The sequence below is a fragment of the Terrapene carolina genome, unplaced genomic scaffold, assembly GCF_002925995.2.
Source record: "Terrapene carolina triunguis isolate 2854851 unplaced genomic scaffold, T_m_triunguis-2.0 Scaffold136, whole genome shotgun sequence".
In the NCBI taxonomy this organism is placed as follows: Eukaryota; Metazoa; Chordata; order Testudines; family Emydidae; genus Terrapene; species Terrapene triunguis.
In genome coordinates, this window is record NW_020664487.1 from 2,729,026 (window position 1) to 2,747,866 (window position 18,841).

Consider the following 18,841-nt stretch of genomic DNA (forward strand, 5'->3'; position numbering starts at 1 on the left):
GGGGGAAGGGGAAAAAAAAAAAAAAAACCCCGCCATCGGTGGCGGCAATTCGGCAGCAGGTCCTTCGCTCCGAGAGGGAGTGAGGGACCTGCCGCCGCCGAATTGCCGCACGTGCCGCCCCTCTCCATTGGCCGCCTCAAGCACCTGCTTGTTAAGCTGGTGCCTGGAGCCGGCCCTGCATCTGAGGTCTCTACCGAGAGCCAGCTGCCCACTGGTCATCCTAATCACTGAGAAATGTCTGTACAGATAATATTAAGGAATTATGTATCCCTACTGAACATTGTGTTCTGAAGGTCTTGGAGATAAGGCAGGTCACCGGGAGGTGACATACCTCGGAGATGTTCCTTGCGAGCAGGAGGTGACTGACACCTGTCTCCCTGTCTGGCCGTTGGTGTATTATCTACCTATTTTCACACTGAGCCAGGGGCGCATTGTGAGATTGCGAAATCGTCAAGAGAGGAAATCCACAGGAAGAAACAAACAGCAGGGGGTGCCCTGTTTCTGAATAAAAACAAAGGATTGGTCTGGTGTATCTTGGAGCGCAAAGAGAGACGTGGAATCCTTCACCGAGGAGGCAAACCGACAGTATGCATGGTTCATGAAAGAAGGGTCAGTCAGCCTGGCTGTAACGCGCTGCAAGGATTTCGGAAGAGCAATACTAGACATGAGAGTACCTTGTTCGTTACATCCAGGCTCTGAAATGCGTATTATGATTTTATTTTATATGTAACCATGTTTCTAGTATTTCTCCTTGCTATTACTCAATTCTCGGTGTTTGTTAAATAAAGTGATATTTGGTTTCACGACTAACCTCGCTACGTGCTGTGGGTTAGTGGAGGGTTGATGTGAGGTGGAACTAGTAAGCTGGGGTGCACTGATTTTTTGAAGCAACAAATCTGTGTATCCTGCGAGTGTCCACGGGACCAGCAGCTGGACACTGCAGGCTGACGCTCAGAGGTTGGTATGTGCCAATGTGTCGCTAACCTGGACAGTGACAGCAAGGCCTAGAGGAGAGTGCTTGGATTGGCTGTTGCAGTGGAGCTGGGGCGCTGACTCATGGCAAGCACAGACTTCCTCGTGCTAAGGGCAGGTGGTATTGAGATGCCTCACCACCCTGGGAACCCCTGAGAAGCATCTCACCCCCTCTTTAGGCCCCTGAAAAACCAGTGCCTCACTGGGGAGCATTCGTAAAAGGATTTCATTTCCTGGCCTCAGTTATGAGGGGCAAGGTTACAAAGGTTTATACCCCGGTAATAGGACAGAGGTCAGAATCCACCCCGTACAGAACTACAGAAGTCAGCAGAAGCTGCTTCGCACAAATACCTGACTGGCACTGCGGGCAGCAGTCTCCCTCCGCCTTTGCTGCCAGGAGGCCCAACGGGCAGGACGGACAAGAGCGTCGATAGCAGACCACCTCGGCGTCCCGGCATTCACATTCCTTGCACGGGTCTTCTTTCCATTTCTCTCCATTCTGCGTAAGACAATATTGAACGCTTGACATGAGGGCTCCGTTCTCACTGCAGTGATGCCGAGTTCAGCAGCGGGGCTGAATCCAGATCCTGCGACGTGTGATGAACAGTTACAGGTCTAGCGGCCAGCTAGAATTTTGCAGAATGAGCCATGATACTAATCAAAGGAGAGCCTCGGCATGAACTAGATGCTTGGTGACCTATAGCAATCCCCAAATAAACCAGAGAATCTAACAGAGTGATAACCATTATCGGCCATATTCTAACAACAACACAGGAACACATCAATTGCCATACAGTGCTCCATCTTGTCTAGTAGCCCTGTCCATTCCTGTCTTCTAGACTAGACAGTGACAGATACTTCAAAGGAAAGTACAAGAATCTCTATAATGGACAAATAAGCTGCCCAAAGGGGAAGTTATTTTTTCTGAATCACCATCAGTTACCTCTGGGCTTATGACATGAAAACTAAAGGTTTGTGTCCCATATAATTTTTATCAGGTCTGATGTAACCGTAGAGGTTTTCATTATTCCTATAAACATCTAAGCCTTTTTATAATCCTGTTAAGTTCTTGCCCTCAAGTATACACTGCAGCAATGACCTCCACAGGTTAACTTGGCATTGTGAAGAAGTACTTTCTTTTATCAGGTTTTAATGTATTGCCTTTCAGTTTTATTGGATGTTTCCTTGTTCTCATATTAAGGTATGAGAGAGTAAACAGGAGCAGCTGATTCACATCCTCTAGACCATTCATACACCTCTATCAAGTCCCCTCTTATGTCTTTCTCCCCTCTCAGAATGATGCCCTGGTCTTTCCCAAGTGGTTAGAGAGTTAATTTATTAACACTGAATTCCGTTTGCTGTTATGCTGTGCATTCACCGACCTCCATTCCCTCCATCTTCTCTAAGTCTTGACCAACATAAAGAATTTTGTGTCATCTGCAAATTTTGCCACCTCGTTATTCTATCCCTTTCCCCAGTTCATTAATAAATATATTAAACCACACCGTGCCAAGCAGAGACCCTCGGGTCCTCCACTGTTAACCTTCTGCCGTGGTGAAAACTGACCATTTATTGCAGTTGCTTGTTTTCTATCCTTTAGCCCGTCTCTAGTCTATGACTGCACTTTGCGTCTCACCTTCTTTACTGAGTTTCTGACAAGCCTCTTGAGTGGGACTTTATCACGTGCTTTTTGAAAGTCTAAATCAGTTTGTGTCACCTCTTTTTCCTTTAACAACTGTTCTGTTGACACACACAGGGAATTCTAGCAGACTGAAGGGGCACGATTTTCCTTGACAAAAGCCAGTCTTTAGGATGGTGCAGCACACTGCCCTTTCTGCACCAAGCTAGTTTTGTTGGCAAGAGCAGGGGGACAGCAAGGGCTGGGGACTACCCCATTATCCCAACTACTCCCTGTCCCACTTGGGTATGTCTACACAGCTCGCCGAAGCAAGCCTCCCAGCCTGGGTCAACAGAGTTGGGCTAGTGGGGTAGTTCTCTAACAATAGCTGTGCCTATCTAAAGTCTCGGGATGGGGGTGGGCTTCAGAGCCCGAACTGCGACTTCAAAGCACTGTCTACACAGCTATTTTCAGAGTGCTAGTGCAAGCCTCACTAGCCCAAGTCTGTCAACCCGGGCTGGGAGGCTCTCTGCCATGGGTTGTGGAGACATATCCTTTGTGTCCCTGGGGCTGTTAACAGGGAGTAGTCCCTACACTCGGTGACAGTAATTGTGCTTGACCCCATAAGAGAGGTGGTAAACGCACGGGGGAGGCTCAGTCTGGTCCTTAGATGGCCTTATATCATGAAGATTTCTCTATTAAAAAGGATAATGCATGAGTTGAAATATGCAATATACTCACCTTGATGTGTTTTACTCCACTCACATCAGGGAGCGAGATCTATAGACAGAATGAGAGATGGTCCTGTTTAGAAAACACCTGAATCTTCTACTTCCTGCAGCTCTGAAAAGTATTCTGTTACGAGCTACGTAAGTAGTGGTTAGCGTCATTACTCATCTGTCACACTAATGTAAGGTCTCCTATTGTACTTCATCAAAATTGCATAGTCGATTTCAGAAGAAATGCTGATTGCAAATATCCCTGAATAACAGACTCCTGTTGCAGTGAAAACACTAATCAATGGGGAACATTTTCCGAAAGCTGCATTGAGCTTTGGTTGCGTAGCTCCCATTGACTGTAATGAAAGTCAAACATCTTAAACCCCAGGAGATGCACTGAAAACTTAAGGGTATATATATAAAACATTAAACAGGAATGATTGATTCAATTTGCTCTGCTTTCCTCTATGTAATAAAAAGAGCCTTAGGAGACTTATGTGGTGCAGAAAATTATAAACAAGCAGATTTTATAAAATGCAAAAACCCTCTGGGTAAGTAATATTAACGGATTATTCTTTTGTAAGACTCAGCAAATAATGTTCTTTCCAGACTTTGAGGAGATAGACTTTCACTTCTCCAAACCCTCACAAGCATAACACACTGTGTTATGTGTTCCAAATTACCAGGATACTCACATCTTTGCTACGTTCCTCGTACACACAGTAACTACCCCTTGAAATACATTCAGGACAGCACTTCCCCTCCAAATGAATTAATTCTTCATCCTGCAGAGAGAGAGGTTGCAGCAATACACATGAAATTAGCATTTCCAAGCAATACTGCAGAATGCAGAGGCAGAATGGTTATCACACTGGAATGCAATCTTCAATATCCAGTTGCATCTTATCTTCCCTACATCCTACTTCATATCTGTATGTACGTTTCGAAAAGTGTGTTTAAATAACATTGTGGTTGCAGAACGAACCCCAGAAAAGTTCAGGAAATTCACTGATAAGGCTACTGTATCATCCTTAACTCTTGCCGCTGTAAAAGAAGCCCCCAACCAAACCACTAAAAATACATAGAAACTGGAACGTCATTTTTCACTCTGAATTCCTTGGATTTTACTTGAAAACTTTCACCTCCTTAAAATACAGCTCTCTCGCTTCATTTTCTATGTTCCATTTTTCCCTTAAAGAAAAGACTAAAAATTTTAAAAATGTTCATGGTAAATTTTAAAACATACATTATATTATCTAAATTCTATTCTTGGTTACAACTGTAACAAAGATATTGTGATTACACCAGTGTAACTGAGATCATAATTTTGCCATAAGAAATGGAAATGGGGCCTTCCATCTGCTCAAAGGTCTGTTGTCTGAATGGAAGTGAAACACTTACGGGACAGGAAGAACCTGGATTAGATTTAGGAGAACTAGGTTTAATTCCCGTCTCTGCCTTTGATTCTCTCGGCCTGATTCTCATTTACATTAAGACCTCTTGACACTGCTAAGATGATATAAAGGGGCCTAAAAATGGGTGTACATATAAAAATTAAATCAAAATAGGCTATTTTAATTCCAAACTAAGTATCCACACAGACTTGCACCAAAATAATAAAAGGTGAACTAACAACCAATTTAGCTATTTCAGGGCAAGTTAGTTCGTGGACCAGCCCAAGGATGAGATTTTCAAACGCACACAGCATTGGTCTAACTGCTGCCCTTGAAGTCAATGGTAAATGCTGACTGCTTTTGTAAATCGCACCTTTTAATCTCTCTGTATCTCAGTTCCGCAGCTGTAAAAAATGGGATAGTATTTACCTACCTCCTAGGGGAGCTGTGCAGATTATTCATTAATAGGGATGAAGTGCTCAGATACTGTGGTGGAGTGGGGAATATTAGTAGATAGATAGTGCTTTTGGATATAGTAAAACCCTGTTTTTGAAGTAGAACATTTTCTCATACTGTTTCTATGCACCAGAATTCTAGCTACAGGGTGTGATTCAGTCTCCGCTGGAATGAGTGGAATTCTTTCCAATGACTTAAATGGGGTTTGTATCAGGCCCTTGATGAACTTCCAGTCATGGGGGAGTTGTTCTATATGTGCAGAATCCTCTTTTCAAATTCTGTTATTGAACTGTTCATATATATATATATATATATATACACACACACACACACACACACACACACACACACAGGAAAACCCCAGCTAACAAAAATTCCCCACGAATGGAAAAGCTGGCTACATCCTTGGGTTCACTGTGCTCAGGGATTGCTGCTCTTGAGTGAAGTGATAGTGAAACACTCCTGGCCACCTACCCTGCAGGGGGAGGTTACATCTCAGCTCCCTAAGTCTGGAGTAGAGTGAAGAGAAAACTGGTGAATTCCCACAATCAAATGAACTGTGGTTGGATTCAAAAGTTTCCATATATCTGCCAGGATTGCTGGATAGCCATTGCTCAATCACTAGTACACCTCTACCCCGATATAACGCTGTCCTCGGGAGCCAAAAAATCTTACCATGTTATAGGTGAAACCGCGTTATATCGAACTTGCTTTAATCCACCGGAGTGTGCAGCCCCGCCCCCTCGGAGCACTGCTTTACCGCATTATAGCCGAATCTGTGTTATATCGGGTCGCGTTATATTGGGGTAGAGGTGTATCTTCACAATATTAAAACACAGTTAAGGGGCAAGAGGCAAGTATAAAGTTAGACAGTGGCTGAGATTTTCAAAGCCAACCAGGGGATTTTGCCCACGACTCCCATTAACTTCAACAGAAGCATGCGGCTACTTCCCTTGGCTGGCTCATAAAAGTCAACTGTTCCGACGAGCCAGATCTTCAGCTGGTGTCAACTGATGTAGCTCCATTATTTACAGCAGCTTAGGATGCATCCCAGTATATTTGTTCATAGAATCACTACGGTATATTTTACAGTGTTCCACTTAGGAAAACACAGCTTGCCAGTTTGGCTACATATACACAAGTGCAGTAGCGTTACCAATGGCAGATTATGCCAGAATGGCCAATCTGGGCCCGATGCTTTGAAAGGGCCACCGACTGTAGTGAGTTGAGGCACTATGTTGTCAGTCAATCGGGGAGACATTTCACTTTAATCCATCACTGGGCATTCCTACAAGTGTCTAGATATTTAAACCGTTCTCGCAAAACTCCGTGGTGTATGGTAAGAACCCAGGTCACTAGTATGTACTGTGAACTTTCCCACCTCCAACACACACAGACACTTGTACAAAGGATGAGGTGGGGGAAATGTGTATGGGACATGATTCTCCTTGCCGAAAAAGGCAGCCTGGCCTGCCAAGACTCAGAAGTGGGAGGCACTATGCGAGATAACTATGTCACTTGCACTCTTGTTTAAGAGGCGTTACTCATTACATTCAACATTAAGACTGTGGAAAGGGAGTAAGGGGGAGGGGAGTGTCAGACTGAGGAAAATAAAATGTTTATACACGCACACACACACACACACACAATACTTTAGATCTTTAAGATTTAAGATTTATCTTTAAGATTTATCAAAAGTAACTACAACAACTTGCAAGGAAAGGAAAAAAGCTGTGCAATACAAATGATCTAAATTTCCTCCTTAGCTTCATAACATTAGGACCAATCCAAAGACCTGCTGATAGCATGTTAGTCACGCAACACCTTGCAAGATCTGGCCCATTGTGACGGGACTGTTTAGAGAGTCTCCAAAGTGGGATGATGCAGAAACAGGAACTTCATTCTCAGGTCTGGCTCAGTCTCATCTTCAGCCACTCATGACCTGTACTCTTCTGAAACGTCCCTGAAAGCGGTCTCTACAGCACTTCATGGAAGGGACGGTGGGAACTAGCTTGATGGGTTATGAGATGCTTCTGATGGCTAAAGTGGTTTTGGTTGAGCAAATCCACTTCAGCAACCACCCTATTCACACCTACCAGACAATTTCCAGCAGCCCCCTTGAAGACTGCAACTCACAGCTCACCTGAGGGCCACTCAGAGTCACCAAAGACATATTCACTCTGCAATTGCTGGGCAGGTTTTGATTGAAAGGGTTTTAAAATTAAGCCCTAGCTCTAGTCCCATCAGATGCTGATATGCTAGGTCGAACTACCCAGGATTCATGTTTAAATTTGTGACCTCATTACAATTTAGACAAGAATATGTGACCAGAAAATTAATTTTCCCTTAATGAAGGGCTAAACCCCACAGACTCCTCACTTCAATTAAGCTCTGATTTACTGAGGCAGGGGGAAAAAAATCTCAGATTTTGCCAGCAAAGCTGCAAGACTTGGAGAAGAAGAAGAAAAAATGACACCCTACCCTCTTTAAGATTCTTGTATGAGACATTTCATATTATCCTTGGAGTAAATTAATGCATGGCTTGTACTACTGAGCTGGAATTCTATCACAAATGATCCAAGACAGCTGCTTCACCTTTTTGGGAAGTCATATAGGATGCAAGTCCTCACACAAACTTTTTTTATTTTTTTTATTTTCTATCCATTAGGACCAAAATTGTTGTCCAATATGCAAAAAACACTTTTCCTGTCTTTTCCAATGCCCATACACCACTGATTTCAATATTACTTATTTTGATGCCTGATTTGGGACACCTGGGTTTGAAGAGGTTTTCCATGGAACCCAATTCTGCCAAGATTAGCGTGCTCTTAATGCCCATTGAATTCAATGAGTGTTAATGGCACTCAGCACCACCCAGGGTCTGTCTCTAACACAGGCAATTTTTTCTCCATAAGAAAGGGAAAGGATCTAATTTGTCAGTAGAAATTAGATCTGCTACTTTATATATTTGTTTACGAATCCACATTTGTCTGTAGAGTGATCATAAACGTTGGATGGTCCAATCTGGGGCGGAATACTAAGTACGATGAATCTGTATTGGTGAGCGTCTTCAGTTGTACTGTAATACATCCCAGGTTGTACTGAATACAAGATTTTCTCTCGTGGGTACTAGTAAGAGTTCAAGATATGGGAATGTCTGCACTGCACCAAATGGAGCTGCTAAATCATTTTCTATGTTGAGCCATGACGGTATGTAATCGTTAGTGTAAGCGTTTCATTTTACAGCTGTGTGCGTGTGGAAAGCTAAGTAAAAGAGATACAAATCCAGAAGACTTATTCCCTTGATCTTGTCTTGTTTATATGAGAAGCTTGACTTTCCATCCAACTACATTCAGAAGTAGTTTAGGTAGTTTTATTTAAGCATTTTAAGGTAACAAGGCAGCATTCCCTTTGACAATAAAAGTTTGGGTCCAATATTCATCTTTGTAATGTCAATAAGAATGGATCAAGAGAGGGAAATACAAAGTATTTTTAATATTTAAAGAGATAATGTTACATGAGTTAGCACATAACTTTATTCCTAGATACACGATCTCTGCTCTTGATGGAATGAAAATGTGTTTGCACTGTGTCAGAACTGAACTTTTTGATAGTCTAATTTAATGGATGTTACTCCAATTCACCTTATATCCATGCACATACCCAGATTTTGGGCTAGACTGTGGGCACAGCCTTGATCCAGGGGTGTTAAATAAATTTTACCATCCTAGGAGTGTTCTTGCCAAGTACTGTGAGCTAGAGATATGCATGAAGGCCACAATTCCTTCCCTTCATTACCCTGGCTCTGTAAGCCAAGTTGGAATGAAGCAGATATTAGCCCACTGGTTAGCACTGACACTAAAAGTGAAAGAAAGAAGTTTTATCTAGTGGAGGAAAGTTGATCCAAAAACCTTTTTTCATATACAGCAAATAGATAGGGCCAATCAACCCTACCTAATGCCATTTCTGCACCCATTTACAGGGCAATTATAATATGAACTATCATTTGAGCTCTAAGTAAGGTAAATATTTGTATAGTCCATCACAAATCTCCTTCTCATAAACCCTGACTGCTCGCTGTCTGAAAATCGGTAGGGGGTCACTAAGTCTAGTGGCTAATACCTTAGCTAAGATCTTGCTTTCTAGGCCTAGCAAAGATCAAGGGCAAAATTCTTCACAGTTCTTAACAGAACTGGCTGCCTCTGGTCTATGGTTTCTGCACCGAATTCAGCACAAGCTCTACTGAAGCCATTTCTTACCAGGTAGATAGTGACAGTGCCGGAGACAATCAAAAAGTAAGGTAGCCACCGATTCACCCAGGCATGCTGCTTGCACAACGCAAGACAGCTAAACCTCCTGCCTGCCTTGCACATACAAATTGACCATCACTTCCATGTTAAGTGCTTTGGAGGCAAGTAAAGAAAGAAAATCAGGAACTGACCATTATATTCTTAAAGAAGAAACCTTTTCTTACCAAGGCGCACTCCACTTTGGCACACGCTCCTTTCTGACAAGTGACTTGTCCTCCATCACACGTACAAAATTCACAGCCAGTGCCATTCCACATCTCATTGTGATACCTGATGGTGCCTTCGTATAAGCAGCTTCCTTTGGAAGACACGCACTGCTCGCAACATTTCCCAGGACGCTGCACTTTGTTCTGATCCTAGCAAACATCAATACTCAGTAAGTGCTAACCTTTCAAGCCCTCCTTCAGCCCTTTATGAAAGGGGCGAGTGAGATCCGCAGCCTGATCGTGAGGCCGTGCACTGCTGCATTACCTTCTCACAGGTACGTGGGGCGCAGGCCTCTTTAAGACACTTTGCTGCCCCTCTGTCACATACACAGGTAGTGCAGGAATTTTTCTTCCACTGCTCACCATGCTGTCCAGAAAGAAGATAGATAGATACATATATAAATAAAAAAATAAAGCAGTAACCATCACCACATTCTCTCCTCGAGTATGTATTTCCCTTTGCGTGTAATGGGTTCCTTATACATACATGTATCCAAGTACAGAGATTTTTTTTTAAAAAGAAACTGCATATTGCTCCATGATCAGAATAGATAAAGGGAAGAAGAGAGGCCCAGATCGATATTGCAGTGTACACTCCTCATCAGAAAGTTGGCCAGAGGGTCAGTCACCTTTGCAAGAGCGTAGTTAGTGCTAATACACCTCTACCTCGATATAACGCTGTTCTCGGGAGCCAAAAAATCTTACCGCGTTATAGGTGAAACCGCGTTATATCGAACTTGCTTTGATCCGCCGGAGTGCGCAGCCCCGCCCCCGCCAAGCGCTGCTTTACCGCGTTATATCCGAATTCATGTTATATTGGGTCGCGTTATATCGGGGTAGAGGTGTACTACATTTCCCTTTGTATACATGACTGAATAATACTAAATATATTCCAGGGGAGTACATTGAAAGCTATGGATATAATGACTTCCATCAATTATTTGTTTTCCCACTTAAAAAAAATGATGTGTGAACAGTAAGTACCTTATCTAATTTATCCCGTGAACCTGGCGGCAGCTTGCCAGCAAATTCCTTTATATTTCTAATCCCTTTCAAGTCTTTTAGCTTCCCAGGAAATAAAAAAAAAACAGCCATTGTACCAAGTTATTAATGCTGGCAGAAAGTCAGGTGTTAGGGAGGGGAAAAATAGAGATGTGCCAGAATTCATGTCAGGTTGGTTTTTGGTTTGGTTCATCAAAGGTTACCTCATACACTTTTCCAGATATGGAACAGGGTTTTGGAATGCACTCTGGGCAACATTTTCCAGGAGACACAGCCATAGCTTCATCCTAAAGATTAAAAAACAGAAAACTTTATTTAAAAAGAGAGAGATGAGCAGAATAACAGTTTGAAAATTAAATATGCAGCCCAGTAGCCTATACCTGTAACTCCTGCAAAAGACATTTATATCTATGTGATAACCACCAGCCACCATAGCCATGAATTACGGTAAGAATTTTGGGGTCAGCTTTGCATTCTGCTGCAAAAGTAGAAGGCCAAGCACAAAGATACTACAGCTCATTCTTTGGGACTCTTGAGATAGACACTGTTGGAACCATGATTAAAGAGAAGCAGTATGGTCTACAGGATTAGGCACAAGACTAGAAATTAGGAGAGATCTAGAGTCTAGACCTGGTTCTGCCACTGATTCACTTTGTGGCCTTGGATGAGTCACTTAACCTCTCAGCCTCAGAGGTTGTCTACACACAAACTGGCACCAGTTTAGTTAAATTGGTGCGGTACAATCCTCTGTGTAGAGACCTCCTTCAGTCTAAGAGTGACTTATTTTGGTTTAGTTTAAACTTACTAATTGACTTAAACGAAAATGAAATAAGCCTGCTGGTTTTAACCAATAAGAGTGTTCACACAGCCTTTTGCAATGGCTTAACTGAACCAGACGAAGGCCTGGTCTGCACTAGAAAATTAAGTTGGCTTAACTATGTCAGTCAGGGGTATGAAAAATCCACACCCGAGCAGCGTAGTTAAGCTGCCCTAACCCCCAGCGTAGACAGCGCTAGATCGGTGGAAGAATTCTTTTGTCAGCCTAGCCACTGCCTCTAGGGGCAATGGCTTTCCTATGCTGCGGGGAGAACCCCTCCCATCAGCATAGGTAGCATCTAGACAGAAGTGCTACAGCAGTGTAGCTGCAGCGTTTTAAGTGCAGACATACCCTAAAAATCACATTTAGTTAAAACCTGCACAATTCTGCATGTTGATAAACCCTCAGTATCCTGCCAGTGAAATGGGGACAATGATATTTACACCAGTATCCACCTCCTGCCGCATAGGGATCTTGTGAAGATTAATTAGTTAATATGCGTAAGGTGTTCTGAACATGAAAAGTGCTACAGAAATGCTAAGGATTATGATGTCAGCTCCTGCTTCATGAGATAGCATGTAAGTCACAAGCTTCCAACGGGAGACCAAGATGACTTTCATAGAATCACAGGACCTCGAGAGGTCATCTAGTCCAGTCCCCTGCACTTGTGGCAGGACTAATTACCTAGACCTTCCCTGACAGTTGTTTGTCTAACCTGCTCTTAAAAATCACCAGTGATGGAAACCCTACAATCTCCCTAGGCAGTTTATTCCAGTGCTTAACCACCCTGACGGTTAGGAAGTTTTTCCTAATGTCCAACCTCCAAAGGATGGGCTGGAGAGCCAGAAACCTCCTGGGAAAGTTCATGGTGGTGATTCAGGGATTTTGCCAGGGAAATTCTAACAAATGACCCTTTATCTGACTTGGGTTTTGGGGACAACCTCTTGTTCCCACTACACTCCCTGGAGACAAGCAAGCGAAGTGAGCTGAAACTGCCAGCCACCCTTTTCATGTTCCACCAGAAGCTGCCTGCTGGCTGCTCAGGCCTAGGGAACTTTCACTTGCAGGGCAAAAGTATCCTGTGCCACCACAGACAGTGCCTTTTTCCTCTTCTCTCCTGGCTCTTTGATGGTACTCACTGTACAGAGCATGGAGAGCTAAACGAATCCTTTGATTACACACACTGACCGTACCTTTTCCCACAGATAGTGCCATTCGAATAAAGGAGTAAAGTACTACTCCAGTTGAGTGAGATTGGCGGGATCTAGCCCTCTGAAGAAAACACTGACAAAAATGGTAGAAGCTTCCTAAGTTCCTTCTCTGCAGTGAGGCAGGAGAAAGACTAGAGAGAAGGCACAGAGCATGACTATCTGAAGGACAGCTTTCTCTTGCTTGCCATTCTGCCTGATGTAGCAGGAGAGAAACTACCCGTGTGTTGTGTGCTGTGGGAAGCCCGGACAGGGCAATATTGATATAAATACACAAGCACAGAGCACTGAAAAATGATAGTTCTCGTGAGCAGTATGGGATTCTTGCCATTACTGGTAATGCGCTTTCCATTAGGGCACCTTGTTAGGAAATCTATGGAACATTATCAGAATTAGCTAAAGGGGATTTTTGGTACATTAAATTGGATGCTTCTAGCTGATTAGTCTCAGATACGTCATGGCAACAATGTTCTGGTTCCAGTTTCTATTAATTAAGTTTTAATGACTAACTGATTAAATATTAGTGCAATCAATCAAGGGATAACTTAAGTACATTTAAGAGGAAAAATTCTAAACATTTAGAGATTTTGCTTTAATTTGCTCTAACCAACACCACTTAATCTCGTAATATTAATTACACATCTCAGTATGAAGCATGAAGTGATTAGTATTCAGAGAAACAGCTGGGCTTTTTTCAAACAGGAGCCAGTGTTCATTACATGAACACCTGGTCCCACAGCACATAGGCTGGCGAGCACTAAAAGAAAAAGCTTTATGATAGGTGCTTTATTTCCCCAGTTCTAAGGTGGGAACCTGCCTCACCACACACCAAGGGAGACACAATTCTGGATTTGCGACTGGAATGCGCTTGACGGGGAAACAAAAAATCAGGAAAACGACAGCATCTCGAGAACTACAGTAAAGCAGAACAATGCAAACTCCCTGGAAGCTGGTTTCTTATTTTGCAGATGAGTGTGGTTGCACATGAGCACTGTTGGGAAGCCCAGGAAGTGAAAAGTCCAACCAGATCCCTTGCTCTTTTTTGGCACTTTTTGCCTGACATCTACCAAAGATAAAATGTATCAAATTATTTTACAATATATAAAGTACTAAGTATGCTTTTGATTATCTGGATTACCCAGCATACTGGAATTTTTTTAATGTACGTACAGTACTTTGAATGTGAAAATCATTGTGTAGGTACTAGAGAATAATGACTGTCATCTTAAGCAAAGAACTGGGAGCCAGAAGTGCTCTGATTCTTTAATTTGGGCTAAATTACTGACTCGCTGGGTGAACTTGAGCAAGTTATGACCCTAGCATTGCTGGCTCCCAGGATTTGCTGTAATCAGTAGACAACACAGTCACCTTTCGGGAGTAATATTGTAAAGCTGGCTGAACCTTTTAGTTTGAAACATTTTTGTACAAAAAAATTGCTTTTTCATCAAAAAGGAAATTATGGTGGGAAATGTCCATTTTCAACTAAATTTTGGGAAGGTTCTTGTCAACAACAACAACAAAAATTGGTAGGTTTCAACAAAAGCTCAAAAAAAGTTTGAAGAAACATTTAAATAAAACTCCTTTGCGTTTTACGAAATTGTTCACAGAATCAAAAAATATTTCCTGACCAGCTCCACAGAATTATCTGAATTACAAAACGAAAGGCACAGCTGGTGTTTACAATATATTAGTCTGTAATATGGTTGGAGGTTATAATATATTAGTCTGTAATAGCCTGTAATGGACATGGCTGGAGGTTTGGGGGGCTTTTATTTTTTTGTGGAGCGTACACTTCTACATGATTTTCAAAAGCCTCTTTTCTGAATCATTTTTCCTTTAGCCTGCCAGCAAATATGTTCTTTTGAGAAATGCAAATTTCCCATGGAAAGGAAAAGCTAATAAATTGCACAAACCATTGATAGGACAGTTCTTACCTCGCTGCACAACACTGGCTGACATTCAGCTGTGAAGCACTGAGTTTCCCCATTCCTGCAGACACATTTGGAGCACTGGCTGAGGTGCCACTCCTCGCCATCCCGAAACATTTGGCCGTCAAAGGAGCAGGACTCTAAGAGACAATTAAGACCATCAGAGGAGTGAAGTTCTGGAATAGCCTTTCAAGGGGAGCAGTGGGGGCAAAAAACCTAACTGGCTTCAAGATGGAGCTTGATAAGTTTATGGAGGGGACGGTATGATGAGACTGCCTACAATGGCATGTAGCTGATCTGCAACTGCTAGCAGCAAATATCTCCAACGGCCGGTGATGGGGCAGTAGATGGGGAGGGCTCTGAGTTACTACAGAGAATTCTTTCCCAGGTGTCTGGCTGGTGAGACTTGCCCACATGCTCAGGGTCTAACTGATCATCATATTTAGGGTCAGGAAGAAATTTCCCCCAAAGTCAGATTGGCAGAGAGGTGTTCACCTTCTTCTACACATGGGGCATGGGTCACTTGCAGGTTGAAACTAGTGCAAATGGTGGATTCTCTGTAACTTGACATCTTTAAAGCATGATTTGAGGACTTCAGTAACTCAGCCAGAGATTAGGGGTTTATTACAGGAGTGGGTGGGTGAGATTCTGTGGCCTGCAGGAGGTCAGGCTAGATAATCATGATGGTCTTTTTTGGCCTTAACATTTATGAGTCTGTGAGTCATTCTGTGTTTCCATTTTCCTGTTTTCTTTAATTCCCTCTCCTCATCCAACTCCTTTAATCTCAGATCCATCCCCTATACTCTAGGAACTTCTGCCCCCTGGAAGGCCCAGAGGTAGCATCAGACCATGACTTTCCTTACTAACTCCATTTGGCTGCACGGCGTTCACCTGTACACATTTTTTCTGGTTTCTCATGTTCTACCAGCACAATTTCACATGTGCGATGACTTTATGGACATTCACAATCATATAAAAAAGACTGCAGATGTAGGACTCATCTACTGATTAGCATCTGCAAGGAAGAACTTTATAAGAGCCATCTCCATGAAGCTGACCCAGAATAATTGCAATATTAAAAAAACCCATTCATTATTCACTGTCCTGTGTGAAATTATTATTATTTATTATCTATTTGTTTCTGGTGGCATCCATGATGTATGAGATGCTTTACAAACACGAAAGAAAGCATGATCCTTGCCCCAGTAAACTGCTGGTCTCAATCTAATTACCCATGGACAAATGACCTAATTGATGTTGACAGCCTCAGCAGAAAGGCCAAGGATTATAGTAAGAGTCCAAAGTTACATCTGAGATTTAAACCAATGAGATATCTCAGTACTGAAGAAATGCATCAACCATGATGCTTCCTCCTGAAATTGTCCTGACATGCTTTGAGATCTACTTCTGGGTTCTGACATCTGTATATGACGTTACAAACAACAGGCGGTACCTATGTTCGCTGTGAAGTAAGTTCAGGATAGATCATAGAGTTTAAGGCCAGAAAGGAACCAGTAGATGATGTAATCTTGCATATCCAAGGCCATTAAATTCACCATGTTACCCCCACATCAAGCTCAATAACTTGTGCCTGACTAAAGCCTATCTTCCAGAAAGGTAAACAGTCTTGACTCTAAGACATCAAGAGATGGAGAATCCAGCACTTCCCCTGGTAGTTTGTTCCACTGATTAATCATTGTTAAAAATGTGCATCTTATTGCTAATTTGAATTTGTCTGGCTTTATATTTCAGCCATTGCTTCTTGTTATGTCTTTATTCGCTAAACTACAGAGCCCTTGAATACCCGTTACCTTCTCCCCGTGAAGGTACTTACAACCTGTATTCAAGTCACTTCTCAATCTTCTTGATGATAAGCTAAACAGATTGAGAGCTTTAAATCTCTTGCTGTAAGGCATTTTCTCCAACCCTCGAATCATATTTGTGGCTTTTTGCTGCATCCTCCCCAATTTTTCAACATCCTTTTAAAAATGTTGACACCAGAACTGGATGCAGTGTTCCAGTAGAGGTTTCACCAATGCCATACACCGAGGTTAAATCACTGCTCTGTTCCTACTCACTACTCTCATTCATATGGTTGAGGATCACATTAGCCCTTTAACCATAGTATCACGCTGAGAGCTCATATTGAGCTGTTTGTCCACTCTGACCCCTAAATTTCAGAGTCACTGCTTTCTAGAATATAATCCATTTGATACTCAGGGCCTGCATTCTTTGTTTCTAGATGTATAACCTAGCATTTAGATGTATTAAAACTCATTTTGTCTGAAAGGACCCAGTTTACCAAGCGATCCAGATCACCCCATACGAATGCCCTGTCCTCACCATTACTTATCACTCCACCAATCTTTTAGGATCTGCAAATTTGATCAGCAGTGATTCTAAATTTACATCCAGATCACTGATAAAAATGTTCAATCCTGGAAAAACCTCGCTAGAAACACCCCGATTTGATGAGGATTCCCATTAATAATCAGGTTTTGAGATCTGTCACTTAGCCAATTCTCAATCTATCCAATGTGTTCTTTATTGCTATTGTATAGAACTAATTTTTTTTTTAAAAGAGATATGCAGCCAGAGCCATCCCTTGCGTAGGGCAAATTGGGGCAACCGCTCCGGGCCCCATGCTTTGGGGGGGGCACGCGGGCCAGTGAGATTGGCCAGCACGGTTAGTCCTGGAAGAGGTGAAACCGTCACTTCCACCCTGGGCCTCCCAGCTTTGGGGGGGGTCCCGCTGGCCGCTGCAATTGGCCAGCACGGTCGGTTCCAGAAGAGACGAATCCATCACTTCCACACACCCCTAGGGACAGCCTTGCATGCAGCACTAAATCAAGTGCCTTACAAAACTCAAAGGTAACTGCATAACATCCTTAATCAACTCAACTTGTAATCTCATGAAAAACTGAAGTCAGGTTTGTTTGACAAGACAAGTTTGAATAGTGTGGACACTGCTATGAAGATGTGCCGGACAGCCTAGGGCCACTGACGTTTCACTCGCACCGTTTCTACATTTTTTACTAGTCCAACACTTGAGTATGTTCAGCCTGCATGTCACAACTGATATCACGTGGCTAAGATACTGCAAACAATATGACTCGTGCTAGTTTCAGCCCTGGTGTAAGCAGCTGCAAATCTAGTCAATTCAAGTAGACTCTAAGAGGTTTCCCCCCTCTTAAGGAGGGCTGAATTTAGTCTATAGGCCCTAAAGGATGGATAAGTACACAGCTTCAAAAGCAAGTATAAAATCTGAAGCATCTGTGGATTTAAATGAAGTTTTTTGAATTATTTTTGTGCGTGTGGTTTAAATAAGACTATGTGTTCCTCAAAACGCAAAAGGCCTGATTTATCGGAGGGGGAAAAAAATCAATAATTTCACCAGCCTTTAAGAGATTTTGCCTTTAGGTTAAGGCTGAGATTTCAAAGACTCCTATGTGAGTTGGATGCCCAATTCCCATTTAATTTGAATGGGATCTGCACCTCCAAATCCCTTAGGCAGCTTTGGAAATGTCAGCCTTTATCTACAAGAGACAAAATGAGCAGCGTGAAAAGAGAATCCGGAGAAGTTCCATACCCCGATATGTGTTTGGGCAGGGTACTGCACAGGAGAGCTTGAAGAAAACGGATTCAAAGCAAAGGGGAAAAATACTCTTCATTGATTTGAGGACTGAAGAGATGGTCTCACCTAATCACTAAGCCAACGTGCAGAGCAGCACCGTCGACCCCACTCCTTGGGGCCACTTAACTGAGGCCAAATTCACTGCGTGGGGCGCCCCTTTCGAAATACTCACCACCAGTGCCCACGCATTTGGGACAGCACTCTCCTTGAGAGATGTACTCCAGCTCCCCTCTGCCACAAGAAAGGGGTGGGCAGGACTTGGGGGTGCAGCTAACCTTCCCATTGGCACAGGAGCACGCCGTGCATGCAGAGCTTGCCCATTCCATGCCATGCTGCAATGGAAAAACAACACGGGAAATGTGTAAGCTAATTTAATAGCCAACAAGCCTGGAAATAATCCTTGCTCCAGTGAGTTACCCCGCACCAGTGCCTAACTTCCCTCTTCTGCAAACATCCCCAGGCTCTGTAACTCATGGCCCAGGCTGCAATGTACCCACTGTTCCTGGCAACATGGGGACAAAGTAGTCCTAACACGGGCATAGCAGTCACATTGGGATCAGTCCAATAGAGAGGGTCC

General features: G+C 42.9%; 1 protein-coding gene across 1 annotated transcript in view; it reads right to left on the minus strand.

The window, feature by feature from the left end:
• FRAS1 (Fraser extracellular matrix complex subunit 1) overlaps nucleotides 1-18,596 on the minus strand; it is a 185,924-nt gene extending 167,328 nt beyond the window's left edge. Inside the window, exons 1-8 of the mRNA XM_029911919.1 lie at nucleotides 18,437-18,596; nucleotides 14,637-14,770; nucleotides 10,881-10,964; nucleotides 9,941-10,042; nucleotides 9,634-9,825; nucleotides 4,005-4,094; nucleotides 3,332-3,370; nucleotides 1,324-1,471 (exon numbers count right to left, since the gene is read on the minus strand). Of these exons, the coding sequence (XP_029767779.1) occupies nucleotides 1,324-1,471; nucleotides 3,332-3,370; nucleotides 4,005-4,094; nucleotides 9,634-9,825; nucleotides 9,941-10,042; nucleotides 10,881-10,964; nucleotides 14,637-14,770; nucleotides 18,437-18,590 (943 nt within the window). The 5' untranslated portion in view covers nucleotides 18,591-18,596. The remainder of the gene's footprint in view (nucleotides 1-1,323; nucleotides 1,472-3,331; nucleotides 3,371-4,004; nucleotides 4,095-9,633; nucleotides 9,826-9,940; nucleotides 10,043-10,880; nucleotides 10,965-14,636; nucleotides 14,771-18,436) is intronic.
• Between the last annotated feature and the right edge of the window lie 245 nt (nucleotides 18,597-18,841).